Genomic DNA, 20,512 nt, shown 5'->3' with positions numbered 1-20,512 from the left:
TGTGTTTGTCATGCCAGCCAACTCTCCAATGGCAGCTGTGCCTCGTTAAAGAATTGCAACCCTAAATAAGTTTGGTTGGTCTGTTTCTGTTTCTTTATCCTTAAGATGCAGATAATCATAAGCAATAATCAGGGTTATTGTGAGAATTAAATTAGATAGTTTATTTTAAAACATCTAATACTGGGGCTAGCAATTTAATCACCCAATAAATGTTAGCTATTGTTGCTCTAATTGACATTTTTAAAAAAGATTCTTGCTGCTTGCTATTGATGATGATACTGTTGAGTCTTATTTGAAGAAATTGGAGTCTTAAGGAACTAACACCTTAAAAATAAAAAATATAATTTTTGTGGGATATAGAATTCCCATAAATTCCATGCAGAGTTCTTTAGTAGTAACTCCATTTGATAGCTAAAAAGTATAAGCAGTTTTGTTTCTGTTCATGTTTCAGCTTCGGCTCCAGACTCCTATTTTTCTATTAAATATTCAATTTTTCTTTTTAATTTTTTTTATTTTTCAAATAAGGTTTTTATTTGTAAAGAGTCAGTAGCACAGCATGTAGGACATCACAGTTTGCAGGGCAAAATATACGAGGTTAATTCTGGAATGCTATTTTGGAACACAGTACAAAATGGTCTTTAATTCTATATCTAAAGTCCAGATTTTTTTCTTTGAAGATTTTGGACATGCTTGAAGACTTTTATTAAACATAGCTGATATAGCACAGAAATTGTTCTACAATAAAATTGATCAGAAAACAGTATTTAAAAAGAAACATTTGAAATAAACTTAGCCTCTATAAATCTATTGCTGTCCACTGTAGCACCCTTAGCTAGCATAGTACACTATAGTCATGGTCAAGGAGGACATGGAATAAGCTTAAGTGTGCTGATGTAAATTGATAAATGTTTGTAGCTTATGTTGTCTTGGTAACAGAACATAAAGAAGGGAAGAAGACTCAAAGAATGTTAAACCTCATTGAGCAGATGGTTTACAACATACCTGGCTGCTGTTCATGCAAAGATGCCAGAAACTGATGCCACCAGTAAAATTGGGTGAATAATTAAGAGGGAAATATGGAAGAACCACTGTGAATTAATATTGGACATTTCAGTATTGTCAAGTACAATATTGAATTTTTGAAGACACATTATGTCAAGGAAGTTATATGAACAATTATGGAAATAAAGAATTCTAATGTCTAGAAAACTAAATTTGGAAGCGTATTATGATTTGAATATTGAATCTGAAGGAGTTGAGAGGGGAATAGAGATGTTGATTGAAGCAAAATCCACTGGTAATACAGAAGATAGAGTAAGTGGAGCACAGAAGTAAATTACTGTAGGGAAATAATGACTAGAAACAGGATTAGAGCTGCTGACAAATGGGAATGGGACAAAATAGACATGGAAATCAATGCAGCTCATGAGGGGCAGTAATAACCTGATTGTGCTGTATCAGAAAGGAGGGACACAAATGTGTCTCTACAGCCTATGGCCTCTGCAGTGTGGGCTTCAGCCAGAGTCACTCTATTCTGCCACTTGACCCTGAAACAAATAAAAATTTTTTATGGAACCAAAATATACTAACAAAAACAGAGTAGATATTCCCTCTTGCTCTCAGTAGGTCTGGCTTTCATAGTCAGTACTAAAACTTGAAATCATGCTAACGTTGTGAGCCTAACACCTTTGCCCCAAGACAAGACAAAGGCATCCCTTCAACGCTGGCCTCTTTTCCTTGATACTTATTTCAGCCCCTCCCTGAGTGTGCCACTAAAAGCATGAAAATTGTTTGGGGAATTATTAGCCACAGCTGAGATCCCTGAGGAGAAACTTTAGACACTTTAAAAGGACCATACATTTCAAACAGGAACTGCTTACTATTCTTGTAGCCAAACTGCCACAGAACTTGAGTTCTGAGTTGAAGTATGCCATCCAAGCCATTTTCTCTACAGCTCTCATTGTTCAGGTATGTTACAAATGGAGTCACAGAGAGAGCAGTTAGGAGCAAAGAAGACTGGACTCCTAGAGCATATACTGAGCTCTCTCTCTCTCTCTCTCTCTCTCTCTCTCTCTCTCTCTCTCTCTCTCTCTCTGTGTGTGTGTGTGTGTGTGTGTGTCACATCCCCACATCATGTTAGTGAAGAAGGTTCTGAATAGAAGATGTGTGCACCTGGGACCGGAAATTTAGTCCTTTCTGAATTACTGTGTATGCTCATAAAAGTTATATAAAACTTATAAAGTTATATAAAACTTATAAAAGTTATGTTCATCTTTTACTTACTCTCTCATCTCTTTTTTTCTGAAATTGTTACCTTTCCTACTTAAACTTCTATTATGAAAGTTAATGACTACAGTGAGTTTTGTATCAACTTGGAATATTCAAGCTCCACACTAATACAGGGTTATGATCTTCCTTGGGAGAAATTTTGTAAGTTCTTTCATGTCAAAAATGGTAGATACTAATGAGGAAAGAATGGAAAAGAGTAAAATGAGAGGAGACAGATGGAGAGCAGAGTAAGGGTACTGAGGGAGAGGGGAGAGAGGGAGGCAGAGAGGGAAGAAGAGCTAATGAGAGCTAATACTGACAGCCCTGTACGTATCACCTGTTCTTGTTATGACCTGGCTGTCAATGTAAGATGAAAGCATGTCACTTGTTTAACTGCTCTTGCACTTCCAATGAAACGAGAGGGAAGGATTATTCTGGGAATCCAGAGAAGATAACACTATTAAAAGAAAAATAATGAGGACTCTGTGACATGACATAACTAAAGCCGACTGATAAATAGTGAACCAAAAGCCAGTGGGAAAATATGCTATAATTAGTAAAATATTGCATTAATTTAAACTTTTAATTATTTTATATGCAATAATATTTTTATATGTATTCAGTTCAGAGGGGTTCAGGCCTGTTACAGGCATGGATGAAATTTCTTTGTCAGAGTGAATTAGAAAAACCATCTCTCATTGATCTGAAATACCAGTGACAAGCACTAAGAACTGTTCCTTTTTATTTCTGCGGTGTCCCTTCTTCCTCATCTACTTACACATTTCTACAGCAAGTCTGGTTCCTTGCCTGTGCCTAGGTGAGAGTTCAAGGGATGAAGCACACCTGTCTTCTGGTGTGAGCCAAGACTGCCTTCCCTTTTCTGTTCCCTGCTCTCCCTTTGCACAGTTACCTGTCATTCGTAACAAAAATAAACCTGCAAGGAAAATGACTGGAAAATCAAGATTGCACCTGCAATAGAAAGCCATGGGTGAAACTTTTCATTCATTGGCAGGATGATTCTTCTGTGTCTGAAGATAGAGGGAAACACATAAAGATGACCCAGTAGTGTCTCTTTTTTTCTCAAACTCTGAAATGAATCTGAGTAGGATGGATGAAAACAGGCTTCACTGGGAATCTGTTGGCTGAAAGCCCCACACAAAAAACCCTTCTTTTTAGTACATCTCCATCAAGCTGATAGCAGATTTACCTTTGACATTTTCTCTCCTGATCAGCATTCCCATCCTCAGGATGATCTTGTACCACTACCCAGCCACTGGCACTATGCTCACCAAATCCACTATTCATGCTTCTGTTCCTCGTCTCCTCCATCTGCAAGCTTCTACTTCTCTCCTGCATTCATCCCATTTACACTAGCATTCTTTCTTTATAGTGACCTCTTTTCTTTCTTCAAGAGTCATGAAATAATGGGGTTATTATCAAATTAACCTTTCCATTATTGTTTGTATTAATTTACAGCATGTGTGGCAAAGCTGGGGAAATAATTGTATGCATTTAATTATTTTCTATGCCCTTTTACATCATGAGAATGTACAGCTATCCTTAACTCCTTAAACTCTTTTTCTTTAAATGTTTCTGATATCCACACTGACTTACATATTTCCTTTCAGGAAAAAATCATATAGAATATTCACTTCTCACTTATTCTTCACTGTCCAACAAGATTAAGTTATGTGATTATCTCCAGTTAATGAAAACTTTCTCTGAATCAGTAGGACCTCACACTACAGTATTTTAAAATGACCCTTCTTTATCTTTAATCTATGCAAGTAACAGTGTGAACTAAGTCCTATTTATGTTATACTATTTTCCTTATGACTCTCTACTCTGTCCATTATTAATCTAACTCTATGCTTATCTTCATTTCAACACTACTAGAACTGTGATCTAAGCCCCACACTCTGCTCTCCACACTCTACCTTCTAGCAATTTTTTCATAGAGATGACAGGTGCCCTGTATTACAAACACTCTTACTCAAAACCAACACACACACACACACACACACACACCTCACAAATGTTTCCTCACTATTTTCTGTCTTAGTTTATTTACTGTTATTTGTATGATGTAAATTGCATATTGCCATATACATACAAACTTATCCAAGGTAAAGAATTTACTGGACCTTAAATTTAATTTTGAATTGCTCAATTCTTTTAACAACTACTTTTCTGTGCAACAGCAAAATCAATATGAAAAGACAGCATTAACTCCGGATGTAATCATGGTTTTGATTTCATGCTCAACTTTTTGCTACTTGATAAACTTAACCTGGATTTTTTATGTCTTTGTCACTATTCCTCCATGTGCCTTTGGATCCTAAGAATAGAACCTCTGTGACAGAATTGGTGTCATAGTTGAATAGCATGCATCTAGTAAAATAACATATGGCAAACACTACATTAAACTTTGTATTACTGTGATGGTTATTAACTAGTCAATCTACACTTGTCTGTGTGGGTAACAACTGAGTGTTTTGCTGCAATGTAATTGATTCTGAAGAAAGAACAAAAACAGCCCTGTTCATATGCTATAGGCAACTATGCCAAAATATCATATCAATCCAAGCCCACTAAGCTGAGTTTCTTCATTGTAGGCAGTATATTAGAGGCTCCCTTTGGTCATTTCAGATTTCTTTCATTTGTTCTTTTTGCATCAAAATTGATCCTCACCCCTTCTCCAACATTTCTTCATCAAAGCCTGGTTTATCCTTTCTGATTCTGGAGTTAATCTCTCCTGGTACCTTTCAGAACTCTCTCTCTCTCTCTCTCTCTCTCTCTCTCTCTCTCTCTCTCTCTCTATCTCTATCTCTATCTCTATTTTTCTCTCTCTTTTACAATAATTTTCTGACGCCTCAGCTTCTAAGGCAGTGGTTCTCAAGCTTCCTAATGCTTTGACCATCTAATAAATTCCTCCTGCTGTGGTGACCCCTAAGCATAAAAATGTTTTCATTAGTACTTCTAACTGTAATTTTGCTACTGTTATGAATCAAAATGTAAATACTTTGGAGATAGATATTTACCAATTGGGTCATGGCCGACAGGTTGATAACCACAGCTCTAAGGACTCACTCAATTCTAAGCTTCAGCTTTAGACATTACTGTATGCCTCCTTGCCCACTGTTATGGAAAGCTGTCACCAAGCATGAAAAGAATGACCATCTTGATATCATTGCATACTATAGTTACCTGTAAGACACCTTTAGAAGATCAGGCCTATCAAAGTTTTCTTATGGAAAAATGGAGAAAAGGCCATTGGATGTCATTTGAAATTAACACTGAACTCCTCTGACCTTAGATGCCTGTAATTCTGTACAATTGCATGTGGTTGTAGGAGGTGTAGAGTAAATTGAGTATCAGTTGAAGAGCTATGGAGTTTAGGGAGCCAGTATCCAGGCTATGGTGGGAATTTTTTATGTATATCTATTTGAGAGCGCATTTACACTTCTGAACTTCACCAACACATCTGAATGTTAACCCAGTAATGGTTCACCAAGCTAAACTTGGTTGAAATCATGTCTTTGGTCCTTGCTGCCCTATCTGGGGTTAATAAACAGTTGTTCACTATCTCCCCTGGAATCTAATACAATATTCCTTAAAAGTTGCTATACAGGTTGAGGAAATATTTTACTCCGCTAGTAAGATTCAAGTTCAGGAATGCCAACAAACATTTATTAAACACTATTTTAGATCTCTTCTGTAGTCTAGAAAACTTGGAATAAAACAAAATGCTCAGGCAAGTTAATGTATTTGAAGGTACATTTTGTACAGCTAACCCTAGTAGATATTTTTTCATAGTGTCTTATAGTTTGAGTTCTTCATGCATATAAGGTGATTGTGAAAGCTTCAGTTATTAAATAGGAAACATTCTAAAAGAGAAACAGACCACAAAGTAACATATAAGATTACCTCATTAAGTCTTAGAGATCAACTCTAGAGAACATAGTGCCATAAGGCTAAATTTTATAGAATATAGAGGTATAGCAATCAGTTATGATCATTCACTCTGCCACTCTAAAAAGGGTAATAGACTTAAGTCCCCCCTCTGCAAACTCTTCCTGACTCCCTAGTCCTGAACATTTAGATGACAGAGGATCCAGTTCTATCACTCACTTACGTGGAACACATTTTTTGCCTTAGGTTGGTGAATATAAGATTATAAAGCCATGGTCATCCTTGACAACAGTAGCCTCCAAAAAGCCACTTTCTTCCTGACAGGCTTTCAAGGTCTGGAAGAGTTCCATGGATGGATCTCCATTCCCTTCTGCTCCATCTACTTAATAGTGATTTTAGGAAACCTTACCATTCTCCATGTCATCCGGACTGATGCCACTCTCCATGAACCTATGTATTATTTCTTGGCTATGCTGGCCCTCACAGACTTGGGACTCTGCCTCTCCACGCTGCCCACTGTGCTGGGAATCTTCTGGTTTGATGCCAGAGAGATCGGTATTCCTGCCTGTTTTACTCAGCTATTCTTCATCCACACCTTGTCTTTAGTGGAGTCATCAGTTCTATTGTCTATGTCCTTCGACCGCTATGTAGCAATTTGCAACCCACTGCGTTATTCTACCATCCTGACACCCAGAAGGATTGTGAAGATGGGGCTGAGCTCAGTGCTCAGAAGTGCACTCCTCATTCTTCCATTACCATTCCTCCTTAAACGCTTCCATTATTGTCGCTCCCACGTGTTAGCTCATGCCTACTGTCTGCATCTGGAGATCATGAAACTAGCCTGCTCCAGCATCATTGTCAATCATATCTATGGGCTCTTTGTTGTGGCCTGCACTGTGGGTGTAGACTCCCTGCTCATATTCCTCTCATACACCCTCATCCTCCATGCTGTACTAGGCAAAGCCTCCCGTCAGGAGCGTCTCCGTGCTCTCAATACCTGTATCTCTCATATCTGTGCAGTACTACTATTCTACATCCCCATGATTGGCTTATCCCTTGTGCATCGCTTTGGTGAGCACCTTCCCCGCATTGTACATCTTCTGATGTCTTATGTGTATCTGTTGGTACCACCCCTCATGAACCCCATTGTCTACAGCATCAAGACCAAGCAAATACGCCAGCGTATCATCAAGAAGTTTGAGTTTGTAAAGTAGGTATTTTCAGTAGAATTATGTTAACTTGAAGGAAAAGTTTGACCACATATACCATCTTTTTTAATTGTTTCAGCTATGTTGTAGAAAATACCATTATCTTTCACTTATTAAGAGTAATAAAAATAGTAGGTATGTAATTGACCTTGAGTTACCTACCTACCTCTCTGTCTCTTTAGTGTTCACAACTGATATATATATATATATATATATATATATATATATATATATATATATATTATGTGATTATTGCAAAGACTAAATGAGACAATTCATGGAAATCTCTAGTACAGTGCCTGACAATAATTCTCAATTCATAGCAATGTTTATAATTTGAGAAAGTCCAAATTAGAAAATGTTTCCTCTTTCAGTCCTCTCTGGTCAATAAAGTTAAATTGATGTCTCTTTTTAAACTTATATGTTGATGTATTTTATTGCCTTACTATGATGCAATTTTTGTTCATTAGTAGATATTTGTAGCCACAGCCTCAGCAATGACTCCTCATAAGGATACCTCTTATACATGCATGCACATATACAGGCACAGGTATACATGCACGCACACACACAGGCACAGGTATACATGCACGCACACATACATGCACGCACACACACCAAATTAAGCAAGAGAAGAAATAACCTGGAATTTTGAGGAAAGATATCACTTTAAGCCAGTACAAGATCTGTTCATGAATAATCTTTAAAAGAGCTCCTGGAAACAGGGACTTATTACTTACAAACTGAGTAGCTACTCAAGGGACTTGACCTCTTCCTTTAGCTAGTGTAAATATAACACAGATGAGAAATTGAAAGACAAATACATTTTTGTTCTTTGCAAGATTATATATATATATATATATATATATATATATATATATATATATATAAATCTCCTTCCCCTCTATTCCTTTCTCCATCTCCCCTCTCTCTTTCTCTCACTCTCTCTTTCCCCCATACACACTCTACTGTTGTTCTTATTGTTTCCATATATGTATGTATTTTGCTGTGACCTGTTTGTTTGTATATGTTACTTACGTCCATGTGACCTGCTTGTTACCTTTTGTTATATCCATGTTGTACAATTTGTGTGAAATAGTTTATCTGTTCTCACATTTCTCTAGATACATAAGCAGCAACTGTAACACTTTATATTCTGACACAGGATGACATATCATCTTCTAGGATGTGACTTAGAGTCATGAGAACCAGAAAGGTTTCATTTACTATTTCTTTCTGTCTAGTGGTATTGATCTAATTCTGAATTTATAAAAAGTAACATTTCACTATGAGGAAAAATAATATATAACTAGCAATGATATAAGAAGGTTTACTGTCAGGGACTACTCTGCCAAATGTTGGAACCCGCACTGCCAAAAACTTTGGGGCTGAAATTGCTACAGCCTGCACTGCCCCAAGCCTTGGGGGCTAAATTGTTCTGGCTCATACTGCTGCTCCAGTCCACAGGTCAGGGCTCAGCAAGAGAGAGAGTGAGGGCAGACACAAAGAATGGAGACCAGACAGAGTGTGATTCAGTCCCGTTTATTCTCAAGTCTCTTTTCTTAGTCCAAGTCCCAAGTTTTAAGTTCCTAGTCCCTAGTTGCTAGTCCCTAGTGCCTCCAAGTTCCAAGTTTTCCCGTCCTTCTTCTGACTGCCTCTCACCTTCTATAAGTCTCACTTCTTAAGTCATGCCTTTAAGTCACACCTTTAAGAAACACACACCCAAGGGAAAATCCTAGGTATATAAAACAAGATGTTATCAGAGTGTGTTCAGCTGTTGTAAGCTGTTGAAAACAAGTCTCTTGTCAGGGTATATGGCTCAAGATGGCTGCAAGGATGATAGCTACCTTCTGTCGGCTCCTCACAGTTTACTACATTTAAAACATGATCCATGTTAGATATAGAATCTCTGTATGCAGAATACAATAAGAGAGAAAACTATGAAAGTAATCATGCTTGGATGGTAAACATGGGCACATGTAGCAACAAAAGTAGAGCCTAAGCACTTAAAATATATAGATTCCTATGAACACACATCCTAATGGATTCCACCTTTTGTGTGTCCAAACTTCCTTCTGGTGACTCAGCAGGTAATTAGTGCAATTTCCTAATAAAGCAGTTTTTCTTTATCTATGCTGCCTGGTTCTTTGGTTCTCATAATGACCTAAGACCATCGAGTGATCACTTCACACCACTTGAGAAACACTCCTTGCTCATTGTTGCCAGAATTCCAGAGACAGAAATGCTTTGAGTTGGAAGCTTGTGTTGTTCCTCCCTTATCTAAAGTAATTCCTTTCTTGCATGGAAATACCCATCTCTGTGCTTACACCAATTTCACATGAACTTAACCAGCTCTGAAACAACTATCAGCTCCAGTAAAGTCCTTATAACTTTGGTTGCATGTTGGTAAGAATGCCATCCTCATGCTCCCCTCCTGCTTTCTTACACGGTGTTCTCCATTACAATATGTATTAGCTGACTTCATGTACACATGTTTCCTACCTTTACCTTGATTTCTCTGTTTCTTTTTTTAAATAATACTAGAGATGGAACTCATGTCTATGTGCATACTATACATCCCATCTGGCACCAATCTTTATAGCTAATCCTTCTACATTGACCTTAAAGCATTTGGAGACTCTTATTCCTCAAATTAATTAATTAATTTTCATTTTCACCATGGTTTGTGTTGAATGACTCCAACAGTCTTTTAGTGGAAGTTATTAACCTAAATTCTAAATAAAATATATGCTTGTAATTTTAAAATACTCATCTAATAAAAGTCAAATAGCAATCTTTTTTAAGATTGTTATTTTCTCAAATTATTTTTATTTGGTAACCTTTACAATCATGGACTAGATTGTTTACTCTCTAATTATCACATAAGCCTTTTAGAGACTAAATAGTAATATTAATTATTATAATCAATATTACATATATCTAATAAAATAGAGCCTATGACCATACCCAAAATTGCCTTACTTCAAAAGATGCTTTTCTTATAGTTGGGTACTTCAGGAATACTGAACTCTATCTAGTTTCTTCATATTGTATTCTGTTTAACTCTTACAAAAGCTTCATGAAGACTTAAAGCTGACAGAATAAGCTTGTCTGTAATATAAATCATTCTCTGCATTCATTCTGGTTAAGATCATTAAAGGTACATCAAACTTTAATAACATTTCTTTTATTCTCTGCCTCCTTGACTACCTCTCTTTCTCCTTCCTCCTTTATTACAATATGGCATTCAAACCTAGCCAATTATTTCTAAAACTAGCTTTATTATTCAAGTGCTCAGGTTTATAGATAAGTTCATACTAACAAAGGAGTGAAGAATTAAATGCGTCATTTATTGTACACAAATATATATAAATAAATGAGTGGCAGAATTGAGGAACAATAAGTATTGTAGGTTGAGTAATTTCTAATTTACAAGAATTGAGAACGCAACTATATTTAGACATTAGGCCACAAAGCAGGTATGGATAAAATAAAGTCAGTAAAGTAGGACAAACATCTGATAACTGATATACTTATAAGAAGAGGTGATTTGAACACTTCAAGAGAAGGTGAAGCTGAATCTACTCAGGGTAAAATGTGTAAGGACCATTGTTGAATGATGACCCACGGAAACTCAGAATTTTTAGAAGATTAAAAAATTGTATGTATCTTATTCTTGGATTATTTTCCTTACAAAACTGTGGAAAAGATAAACTACTGTTGTAAATGTCCCTCATCTACAGTATTGATTTATGTCATATTTGAATTACTATAGCTGATAATTATGTTTTGAAAAACTCCAGACTAAATATTAAGGTTCTAATTTTATTAGAAAGAGAATTTTATTATTATTTTATAATAAAGCTTTGAAATCAAATTGGAACAAATCACAAAGATAAACAAAACATGCAAGTCTTTGCAGTCATCTATGATGTCAAGTTTTCTGGTTTGCTATGGTGAAAGTAAGGCCAAGACTTCTATGTTCACAAACATAACAGGCCATTCTAGTCTAGATTACCTGGGGCACTGTGATTTGAATAAACAATGCTACATAACACCAACATGCAGACAGTGTGCTCAACCAAAAGCCTAGTGGACTGTGGCCACAGAAGAACCATTCACATCCAAAGAGATGAGCTAAATCAACAGACAGGAATAAACTACAATGGCATTAGGGATTCTGAGAAATTCCTTCATATTCCCTCCAAAAAATTAGATACAATTAGTTAAGTAATTACTAAACATTGAAATAGTACTTACCCTTATGTCTATAATACCCTCTTCATCAACTTTTCCAGTGCCAGATTAACAAATGATTACCTCTTTAGATCCCTTCATCAACAAATAAAAATGCTGGTTTTATTTTTTGTCTTTGTTTGGATTTGATACCCAAGATTCGATCCAAGCCCTCATACAGGTTAAACATGAATTTTACCACTGAGATTTCATTGTCAACTCCTTTTCAGTTTTCAGATATTATCCTTATTCTTTAATATCCCTCCAGAAATCATTTTTACTATCCCACCGTAGCACTGATATCACTAACTAGCCTTTCCCCCATTGAATTTAACCTAACACTCACCAGTCTCTGGTGATTACTCTGCTCTCATCATTGTCAAGACCAACCCTTTAGATTCAGTGTGTGAGTGATGTTGGGTGGTACTGGTCTCTCTGAGCTACCTCACTAAAAAAAAAAAAAAAAGTGTTTTTTTTTTATTTATATATTTTGAGCATTTCATACATGAGAATTCTATTTACCACATTTTTATTCCTCCCTCTCCTACCTGTAATTCTTCCCATGTAATTCGCAACTATTTCTGAAATTCATAACCTTTTTTCTTACTATATTGTTAATTTTATTGTGTTATATATCAAATTATTTTATTTTACACACACACATACACACACTACTACTTCTCCTACCACTACCTCTACCACTACCACTACTAGGTCAATTCAATGTTGTTCATATGTACACGCATTTATGGGTAAGCAGTTGCTGTTGGATAATTTATCAGGTTTATCATATAAAATCAAAACTTTCTCCCCAGAAGCAATTGATTTTCTCCTGTAGTACGCCTTCTAGTGGGTGGGACTTTGGGGACTTTCTCCATGCACATTAACATTTAATCTGATGTTCTTTCTTGGGCAACCAGATCATTGATAAGTCATTTATTCTTTATATTTTGACTAGTTATAGATCTCTGTAGTGCCTCCAACTGCTTCAAAATAGGTTCCTTTGATGTGAGGTGAGAGACACACTTATATGTAGGTATAAGACAGATATTTAAAATATAGTTAGAAACTATAAAACAGCAGTAGTAGGCTCTCCTCTAGAGTCTATGACCTCTCCAGCCATTAGAGTTGGTTAGGTTTACAGTACCAGGCATGGGCATTGAGCAGACCTTTAGTCCATTTATATAACTGTTGGTTACTCCCAAGATGTAAGAGCCACTTTTGCACCACTGAGAGTATCTTTCTGAGTGGTGGTCATTGTTGTGCTTTAGTGAAGCTTTGCCACTGTACATGACTATTGATTTTTTTTTTCTGTTGACAACTTATATAGCATCTTCTCATACATGAGAGCTAGTCCTCAAGGTTGTCTTCCAGTTTAGTGAAAAGTCAATTCTTCTAAGTCATGTGTCCACTGTCTGAGGTCTCTTCAGTGATAGGGACTTACTATCACATTCTAGAAGGCAACCAAGGGAAATGACAGTAGTCTATATTGTTTGAGGTGCCTTGGATCCCTCTGACTAACAATTGAATGGAGATTTACCTTTTCTGATACTGGGTATTTGTCAGTTTATGACTCTTAGATGTAACATTATCACCATGTGTGGAATAACAACATTTGATATGTATAATATAATTTTAAATGAGCTTATAAAATAATGTTTCCCCTTTTCAAACATCCCTTATGTTATTTAACTGCCCTGCCTCAATTCCCTTCCTTGTTACCCTTTATATTTCTCCAGTTAAGTCTTGCTCCTATATTTCTCTCTTAAAACCACCCTGCCCTTTATAAATATCCAATATTCTTGTCTATCCTTAGCTCACACACTACTTTATTTAATATATTTAAGTTGTAGTGTGTCCTACTGCCCTAGAACACATAAAATACTATCAACAATACCTACTTTGCTTTGCTGGAGATATGAAAAATGTTCAAAACTTTCTAAACTGAACTAATGAGGCCCAAGAGTCCAGTGTCAGTGGAGACTTGGTTAAAAGCAATTGTAAGTGTCTCAGTGGCACCTCAGTCACTTAAAGTCAGGGATTTCTGTATTCATCCTCCACTCTCTCTATGTTCATGGCCTGTAGCAGTATCTTGCTTCTGCCTTGGTGTGAGGTGTGCAGACCTGAGACTGGACCCTAGCATGTGATGAGTCACTCCAGTAAACAAATGTTTAATATGCAGTTGTAGCACTAAGAAGAGACCATGGAAGACTCACCCCACGATCTGGAGAGGCAGAAAAAGAGATTTTGATCTGAAAAATCTGACAAGGATATCTGCTGAAGATGACAGCTGTTGCAGCCTGGTCTTCCTATCTTTGTGAAATCTCAGGTCTGATAGCAGAGATAGCTCAGAAAGCATATAAGAGCTTCTTCATATCTGTCCACTCATTTAGTTTCCTGCCCAAGAAGTTGCCTTCTCTATGGGAACAGTGGGAATACTGATGAGAAACAGAGACAAGTTAAAACTGTAAAACTGAGGTGCTGAGATAGACTCAGCTATCATAGGTTAAGCATCTACCACTTTGTCTACAAACAAGATTAAGACACCAGAATAATTTTCTAAGAAACAAAAATAAGGTGTCTAGGAAGCTAATTAACCTCCTGGAAGGAGATCTTTTCTGTGACAGGAAATGATTATTCTCCAAATGACCACAGAGTTAAAATAATAGAAGCCATTAAAGTCACAATATTTATTTCAGAAAGAGATCTCCAAGCAGAAAAACTATAGACCACATTGTGGGTTAAATCTATTCCCATTTCCAACCTTAACTGTAGCAACAGTTTTAGTATAATGGAGCAATAAAACCTCCCTCATGATAGATGCATATTCTGGCAGTTGTTTCATGAGCTCTTAATAGTTACCTTATTAAGGTCTCAATCCCCGCCAAACCTCAGGCAGGCTAATAGATGTTCATCTTGGATTCACTGTTCTGAAATTATTTTGTTTCTATTCCCATTACTCCAACCTATCCTTATCATACTTGCTGATTTCTATTAAGTGCTATCCATTTACAATGACAAGAACACTTTTTATTGAAAATAGATTCTTCTCTCACACAATACATCCTAACCACATTTTCTCCTCCCTAAGTTCCTCCTACCCCTCCACCTCCTCTCTCCCCCAGATCTACTTTCACTTCATTTCTAAGGAGAACAATTTCAAATTCCACAGAGTATGTAACTGTAGCTTGTAACAAATAGAAAGTAAGAATGAAAAACTTTTGCTATCTCTGTATGTCTTTTTTTATTTAGCATCAATCCACTCCGGGTTGCTAAACGGCTACCTTGATATGATCGTTGATCTATTTTTCAGTTTTCATTATGAACATTTTGGTTCTGAAGATTTACCTTTGAATTTGAGCTCCATTGCTGGATGGATATATGATATAGGAGTTGATATGATCATAACACATGATGTACATGTATGTGCTTTTAAAAATTGTATATCTTAAAATTCTAAATGAAGAAAACCTTTTTTATTCATAAAAATAAGAAAAACTTATTTTTATGAATAAAAAAATATAGATACCAAACAATATATTTTATGTTAAAATGAAGTAGAATGAAGAAGAAATAAATATATCCCTGATAAGCATCTGTTAACTCTCCAGAACAGTCTTTAAATTATTCCACTAGAATCTTAGAAAGCTTTCTTTTGTAAGTTAGTGTTATTACCTTGATTTGCAAAAGTGGAAAGAGCAGCTGGAAGCTTTGATTCAATCCTTACTCTTCCAAACCCAGACTTCCCTGGTCATTTTAATTTCTTTTCATTATAGCCCATTGAGTCTAATCAATGCTGTCTTTGTGTACATGATTGTACAGGCATCTGTTGGAGCATAGGCTACCTAATAAGGGACACTTCCCATGAAAAAAAGAAGCTGACTCACTCTACCTCAACTCTCTTCAACTGACACAGCTTCAGGAATTGAGGGCTTATAGTCCCTGACAAGTAAGTTAATATAGCGAGTCTCCTGAGTTAAATTTAATGAATAATGTGAAATAATTATCAATCAGAAAGGCCTGAAGAATACAGCTTAGGACCCCCAAATTGATATGTCCAGCAACAGGCTGTAGATTTGTTAAAGACTCAGTATTTTTAAAGGTCTATTGGGTCTTCTGTTTTATGCTAACTGCTGCTGTTTGTCACTAAATTATCATCCATGTGACAGAAATTATGACAGCTCTTCAGAACCAACACTCTAAGAAAATATGATGTTACATTCCATTTTCCACTTTAAATCATGAGCTCAAGGCAGAAGGATTTCTGGGAACATAGAAATAGCATATTTCAGTAACAAGAATTCATGAGTTAAAAGGGGTGCTCTGGAAGCCAGAGTAAAGCAAAGGGGGAGAGCAGCTTCATCAATAATGGAACTCCTTTACTCTAACTCTTAGAAATTACACAGGTTAATAAGAAAGGAACTGTCGAGGGCAGACCTGGAGGGAGATAACGACTAGACTTATTTAATATTTAATAATTTTAAAAAAGGGGCCCCTTTACTATTGTGTCCTTGTTACTCATTGAAACCATGAGACTGCAAAATATTTTCTTCAAAAAGAGGTTGGTAAAATGAGTGATGTAGTTCATGTCTATAATTTTAGCACTGGATAGGTGGGACAGGAAGATGAAGAATTTAATGTCATCTTCATCAGCTACATAACAAGTGTCAAGCCATCCTGGCACCTATATATGAGACCTTGTTTCAATAAAAAGAAAAAGCCAGAAAATGATTGAAATAATCTCTTCAGAGAACTATACAGTTCTAGGATTATTTCATTCTAATCTTTTTGGTATTTAATTTCAATTTGCCAGTTTTAATCTATTACTAACACTTCTACAGTTCATTTCAGGATTTTGGACAGAATTCATCTCACCCATTCACTCCATTTACAATGACTCCAGGACCCCTAGGAAATGGAAGCCTATCTTCTACCTTCTTGCTGAGTGGCATCCCTGGGCTGGAGCACATGCATATCTGGATCTCCCTCCTGCTGTGTCTCATGTACCTGGTTTCCATCCTGGGTAACTGCACAATTCTTTTTATCATTAAGACAGAGCCCTCGCTCCATGAACCCATGTACCTCTTTCTGTCCATGCTTGCTCTTACTGACCTGGGTCTCTCTCTTTGCACCCTCCCTACAGTGCTGGGCATCTTTTGGGTAGGAGCACGAGACATTGGTCATGATGCTTGCTTTACTCAGCTTTTTTTCATCCACTGCTTGTCCTTCTTGGAATCCTCTGTGCTTCTCTCTATGGCCTTTGATCGTTTTGTGGCCATCTGTCGCCCTTTGCACTATGCCTCTATTCTCACCCACACAGTGATTGGCAGAATAGGTCTGGCCTCTCTGGGCCGTAGTGTTGCACTCATTTTCCCATTGCCTTTCATGCTCAAACGATTCCCTTATTGTGGCTCCTTAGTTCTCTCACATTCCTATTGTCTCCACCAAGAAGTGATGAAACTGGCCTGTGCAGACATCAAGGCAAACAGCATCTATGGCATGTTCGTCATTGTTTCTACAGTGGGGGTGGACTCTCTGCTCATCCTCTTCTCTTATGCACTTATCCTGCGCACTGTGTTGTCCATTGCCTCAAGGGCTGAAAGACTCAAAGCTCTCAATACATGTGTTTCACATATCACTGCTGTGCTTCTGTTCTATACTCCCATGATTGGATTGTCTGTAATCCACCGCTTTGGGAAGCAGGCGCCCCATCTAATTCAGGTGGTCATGGGCTTTGTGTATCTCCTTTTCCCTCCTGTGATGAACCCCATTGTCTACAGTGTCAAGACCAAACAAATTCGGGATAGGGTAACCCATGCCTTTTGTAACTAGATCAGTTACATAAATTTGCTATCTTTGAACATGCTTGAATAGAGGATATAATTACTTGTTTAGTCAACAAGCATAGAAGATTGAACAAATTGATTACACAATTATCCTTTTACAGGAGGATATGGAGGGATATTATACAGAATGGTGTGGTAAACCATGCTGTAAAAAATGGCAGTAGAAATATGGCTGATCCCACTTTCTGCTCAAGAAATGAAAATTCTCAACAATGAAAAAGATCTACTTTTTCTTTTTTCCTATTCTTCCAATTCTAACTTCATTTGTAAATGATCTGCTTGTTGTCTACTTGTGGGAGCCAGCCACTGCATTGAGAAGACTAAATCCCATGGTGGGACCACATGTAGATATTCCATCCAACAGGCCCAGCTTACACCAGAGCATTAACTAAATCAATGTCAACACCACTGAGTGAAAGTAATTCAGATTATCTCAGTCTTTGTCTTTCTAGTCTTTCTAATGGGCAATCATGAAGGAATCAATTCTACTGTGAACCTAATCACAATCCATATTTGTAAACAAAAGAAAATTTTAAGATACTAAAGTTGGGATCAATTTTAATTTTGTTGCTTGAAGTAAAATGTAAATAATGTAAATAGCAGAGAAGACAGCTGATTTTCAGCAGGGAGGATAAAGAAAGCTTTCTTTACAGTGACATAGTTCTCACCTTAGAAGACATGTGAGAGTTGGGTCATTTAAGATTTTTGAGGGAGAGGCTAATATAGTTCAAGCCTCACCCTTGGAATAGCATGTGCAAAGCTGAACCAACCAAGGTGAAAAAAACAACAACACTGTATCTAGGGCAACAGTGTAACTCAAATGATGTTTACTTTTAAATTTCATTTATTTATCTATGTGTGAGAGAAAGTGTGAGAGTGTGTGCATACACACAGGTTCCTATGTATAGAAAGGATATCAGATCTCTCAAAGCTGAGATTTAGGGTGATTATTTGTTTTTAATCTTGTAACTTGGGTGTTGGGATCCAAATTCAAGTCTGTATGGCCAAGTATCAAGTGTCATTTACCACTGAGCCATCTCTCCACGTCTGATATAATTTTTGTCAATGCTGTTCTAGCTGTTGCTATTCCCTTGTATATCTGAGAAAAGTTGAAAATGAGGAAAGAGATAAGTCATAGATGACATCAAAATGTCATGAATAAATGAGTGAATAAAGTTTGTTAATGTGTGTTATGACTATATCAATGCATTACTATAGATTAAAGTTATTTTATGAGAAGTATATATTGATTTGTGACTTTTGGTTGGAGATATTTATGGAAAAATGGGCCTTTAAGATACTTTAAAGGGGTTTTTGCATCACTCAGAGGAAACCACAGGGATGTCGTGTTTCTGCACAGCAGTACATAATGCATAATTCAATAAGGACTGCCTAAACACCAAGTCCCCTGTCATAAGTTTATGTGCAATAACATCTCATTCCTGACTGATCTCTTTCAAGGACAAGAGCATCTAACATTTTCTCACGCTTGTGACCTGCACCTCACCATTCACTACCTATGGCTTATCTTTTCTAGCATGCAAAAGCCACATCTTCAATAATGTCTAAGTCTGTATTTAAGCATCATCATGTGAGAACATCAATCTATAGAAAACAGTAGTTTGTGATGTGTTCCTGTAATTCCAGTACAATGAATACAGTGAGCCCTGTCCTCTGATATCTTATAATGAATTAAAAAGTTTTATTGATACTTAGAGTCATGTTTAGAAGGCATAAGCTTCTGTATAACTTGGGTAAATTGCAGTAGCTTATTTGATCTAATTATATTAAGCTTGTTGAAGTTCAATTTTCTTTTAAAACATAGCTAACTATTTCCATTTTGCAAAGCTGTCTATATCACTAACATGATAATTTCTAAGAAGAGATCTTCAGTGTTCTTGACCAAAAAATAATAATAAGCAAGATAATTCATGTTAGTTAAATTAAGCTATTTCACAATGTATACACTCTTTAAAATACTATCAATGTGATATATGTGATATATATGCATATATATATAATTTCTCAATAAAGAAAATAAGATAAAAAGGAATCAAGACACACCAAGATACCTAAATTTACAACTTAGAAAATAGAAAATTTCAAAGAAAAGTCTTAGCAGATTTTTTATTGCAATAAACTTCAGATCCTTCAATTTATTAAGCAAACAAAAACCATGGACACATAAAGTAAAATATAACATGGAAAATATCATAAACATATAAGACACCAGAAATGGCCCTGAGAGAAAGGGCCAAGGCAGCTTTCCAAAGAGACACTTATAAATGGGTAGAATTATCTAAAATATTTTATTCGTTCTAAATGACTCAGCAATAATCTTGTATATCATGCTGATATGATCCAGGTAACATGGAAGAGAAGTTGCATTCTAATCAAAGCAAGAACTCTTGAAAATGTCAAAATGTAATAAATGTTGCTATAATTCTTTCTAAGAAATACTAGAAGGCTAGGCATCTAACTCAGTGGCAGCCCTTTCTTAGCATGTGTGAGTGAGGCCTTAGGTGATCCTTGGTACTACACAAAGACAAATAATAAAAAGTTCTACTCATGTGATAAAGTGGTAGGCTGAAAGGAAAAAGAAACCTTGAAGTACAGCCAGAAATCTCACTGGGGATTAGCACCTGAAGGAGCACAGGTTTGTAGTACTTTAGTAGACAGTGAGTGGCTACTCACACCAATCATTTTTCTTGGGTTTTAGAATATAGCAGTGGCCAAAGCAGATAAAACTCTACCCTTGGGCACTTCTGTCAGAGTTAGACAGCCAATGAACATGAAAATGAATAAAAAGCATACTATGGTAGAGATAGAGAATCTTACATGGAAAAGTTGAGTAAAATATGCTCCAGAAGGTTCAGTTTTATAACAGTCAAGAAAATCTTTACCAAGAAGGAAATATTTTAAGAATATATGATATGTGGCAGAAGGCTGTTGCCATATGAAAGGGTTCCAGATGAATAGAAGATTATGTTGAAAATCTAAAGTTAGAGTGGGTATGTGTGAAAAATACCACTGCATCTAGTA

At 36.4% G+C, this 20,512-nt stretch overlaps 2 protein-coding genes across 4 annotated transcripts; both read left to right on the top strand.

Moving 5' to 3' along the window:
- Nucleotides 1-1,884: 1,884 nt before the first annotated feature.
- On the top strand, nt 1,885-7,808 carry Or51g1 (olfactory receptor family 51 subfamily G member 1). 2 transcript variants are annotated; one of them, XM_076943176.1, is made up of 2 exons: nt 1,885-1,968; nt 6,505-7,808. In XM_076943176.1, exon 2 carries the CDS (start codon nt 6,633-6,635, stop codon nt 7,392-7,394), a length of 762 nt encoding a protein of 253 aa, XP_076799291.1. In that variant the 5' UTR covers nt 1,885-1,968; nt 6,505-6,632; the 3' UTR covers nt 7,395-7,808. The 2 variants fall into 2 exon arrangements, with proteins under 2 accessions (XP_076799291.1, XP_034376038.1); XM_034520147.2 differs by having other exon boundaries at nt 6,427-7,808.
- Nucleotides 7,809-13,665: 5,857 nt separating this feature from the next.
- Or51g2 (olfactory receptor family 51 subfamily G member 2) lies at nt 13,666-19,364 on the top strand. Of its 2 annotated transcripts, none has more exons than XM_076939510.1 (3): nt 13,666-13,953; nt 15,447-15,573; nt 16,476-19,364. In XM_076939510.1, the coding sequence occupies exon 3, from the start codon at nt 16,518-16,520 to the stop codon at nt 17,454-17,456; it is 939 nt and encodes a 312-aa protein (XP_076795625.1). In that variant the 5' UTR covers nt 13,666-13,953; nt 15,447-15,573; nt 16,476-16,517; the 3' UTR covers nt 17,457-19,364. The 2 variants fall into 2 exon arrangements, with proteins under 2 accessions (XP_076795625.1, XP_076795620.1); XM_076939505.1 differs by having other exon boundaries at nt 16,466-19,364.
- Nucleotides 19,365-20,512: the final 1,148 nt, after the last annotated feature.

Source organism: Arvicanthis niloticus, chromosome 1 (assembly GCF_011762505.2).
Source record: "Arvicanthis niloticus isolate mArvNil1 chromosome 1, mArvNil1.pat.X, whole genome shotgun sequence".
Classification (NCBI taxonomy): Eukaryota; Metazoa; Chordata; class Mammalia; order Rodentia; family Muridae; genus Arvicanthis; species Arvicanthis niloticus.
This window is presented reverse-complemented; position numbering and strand designations above follow the sequence as displayed.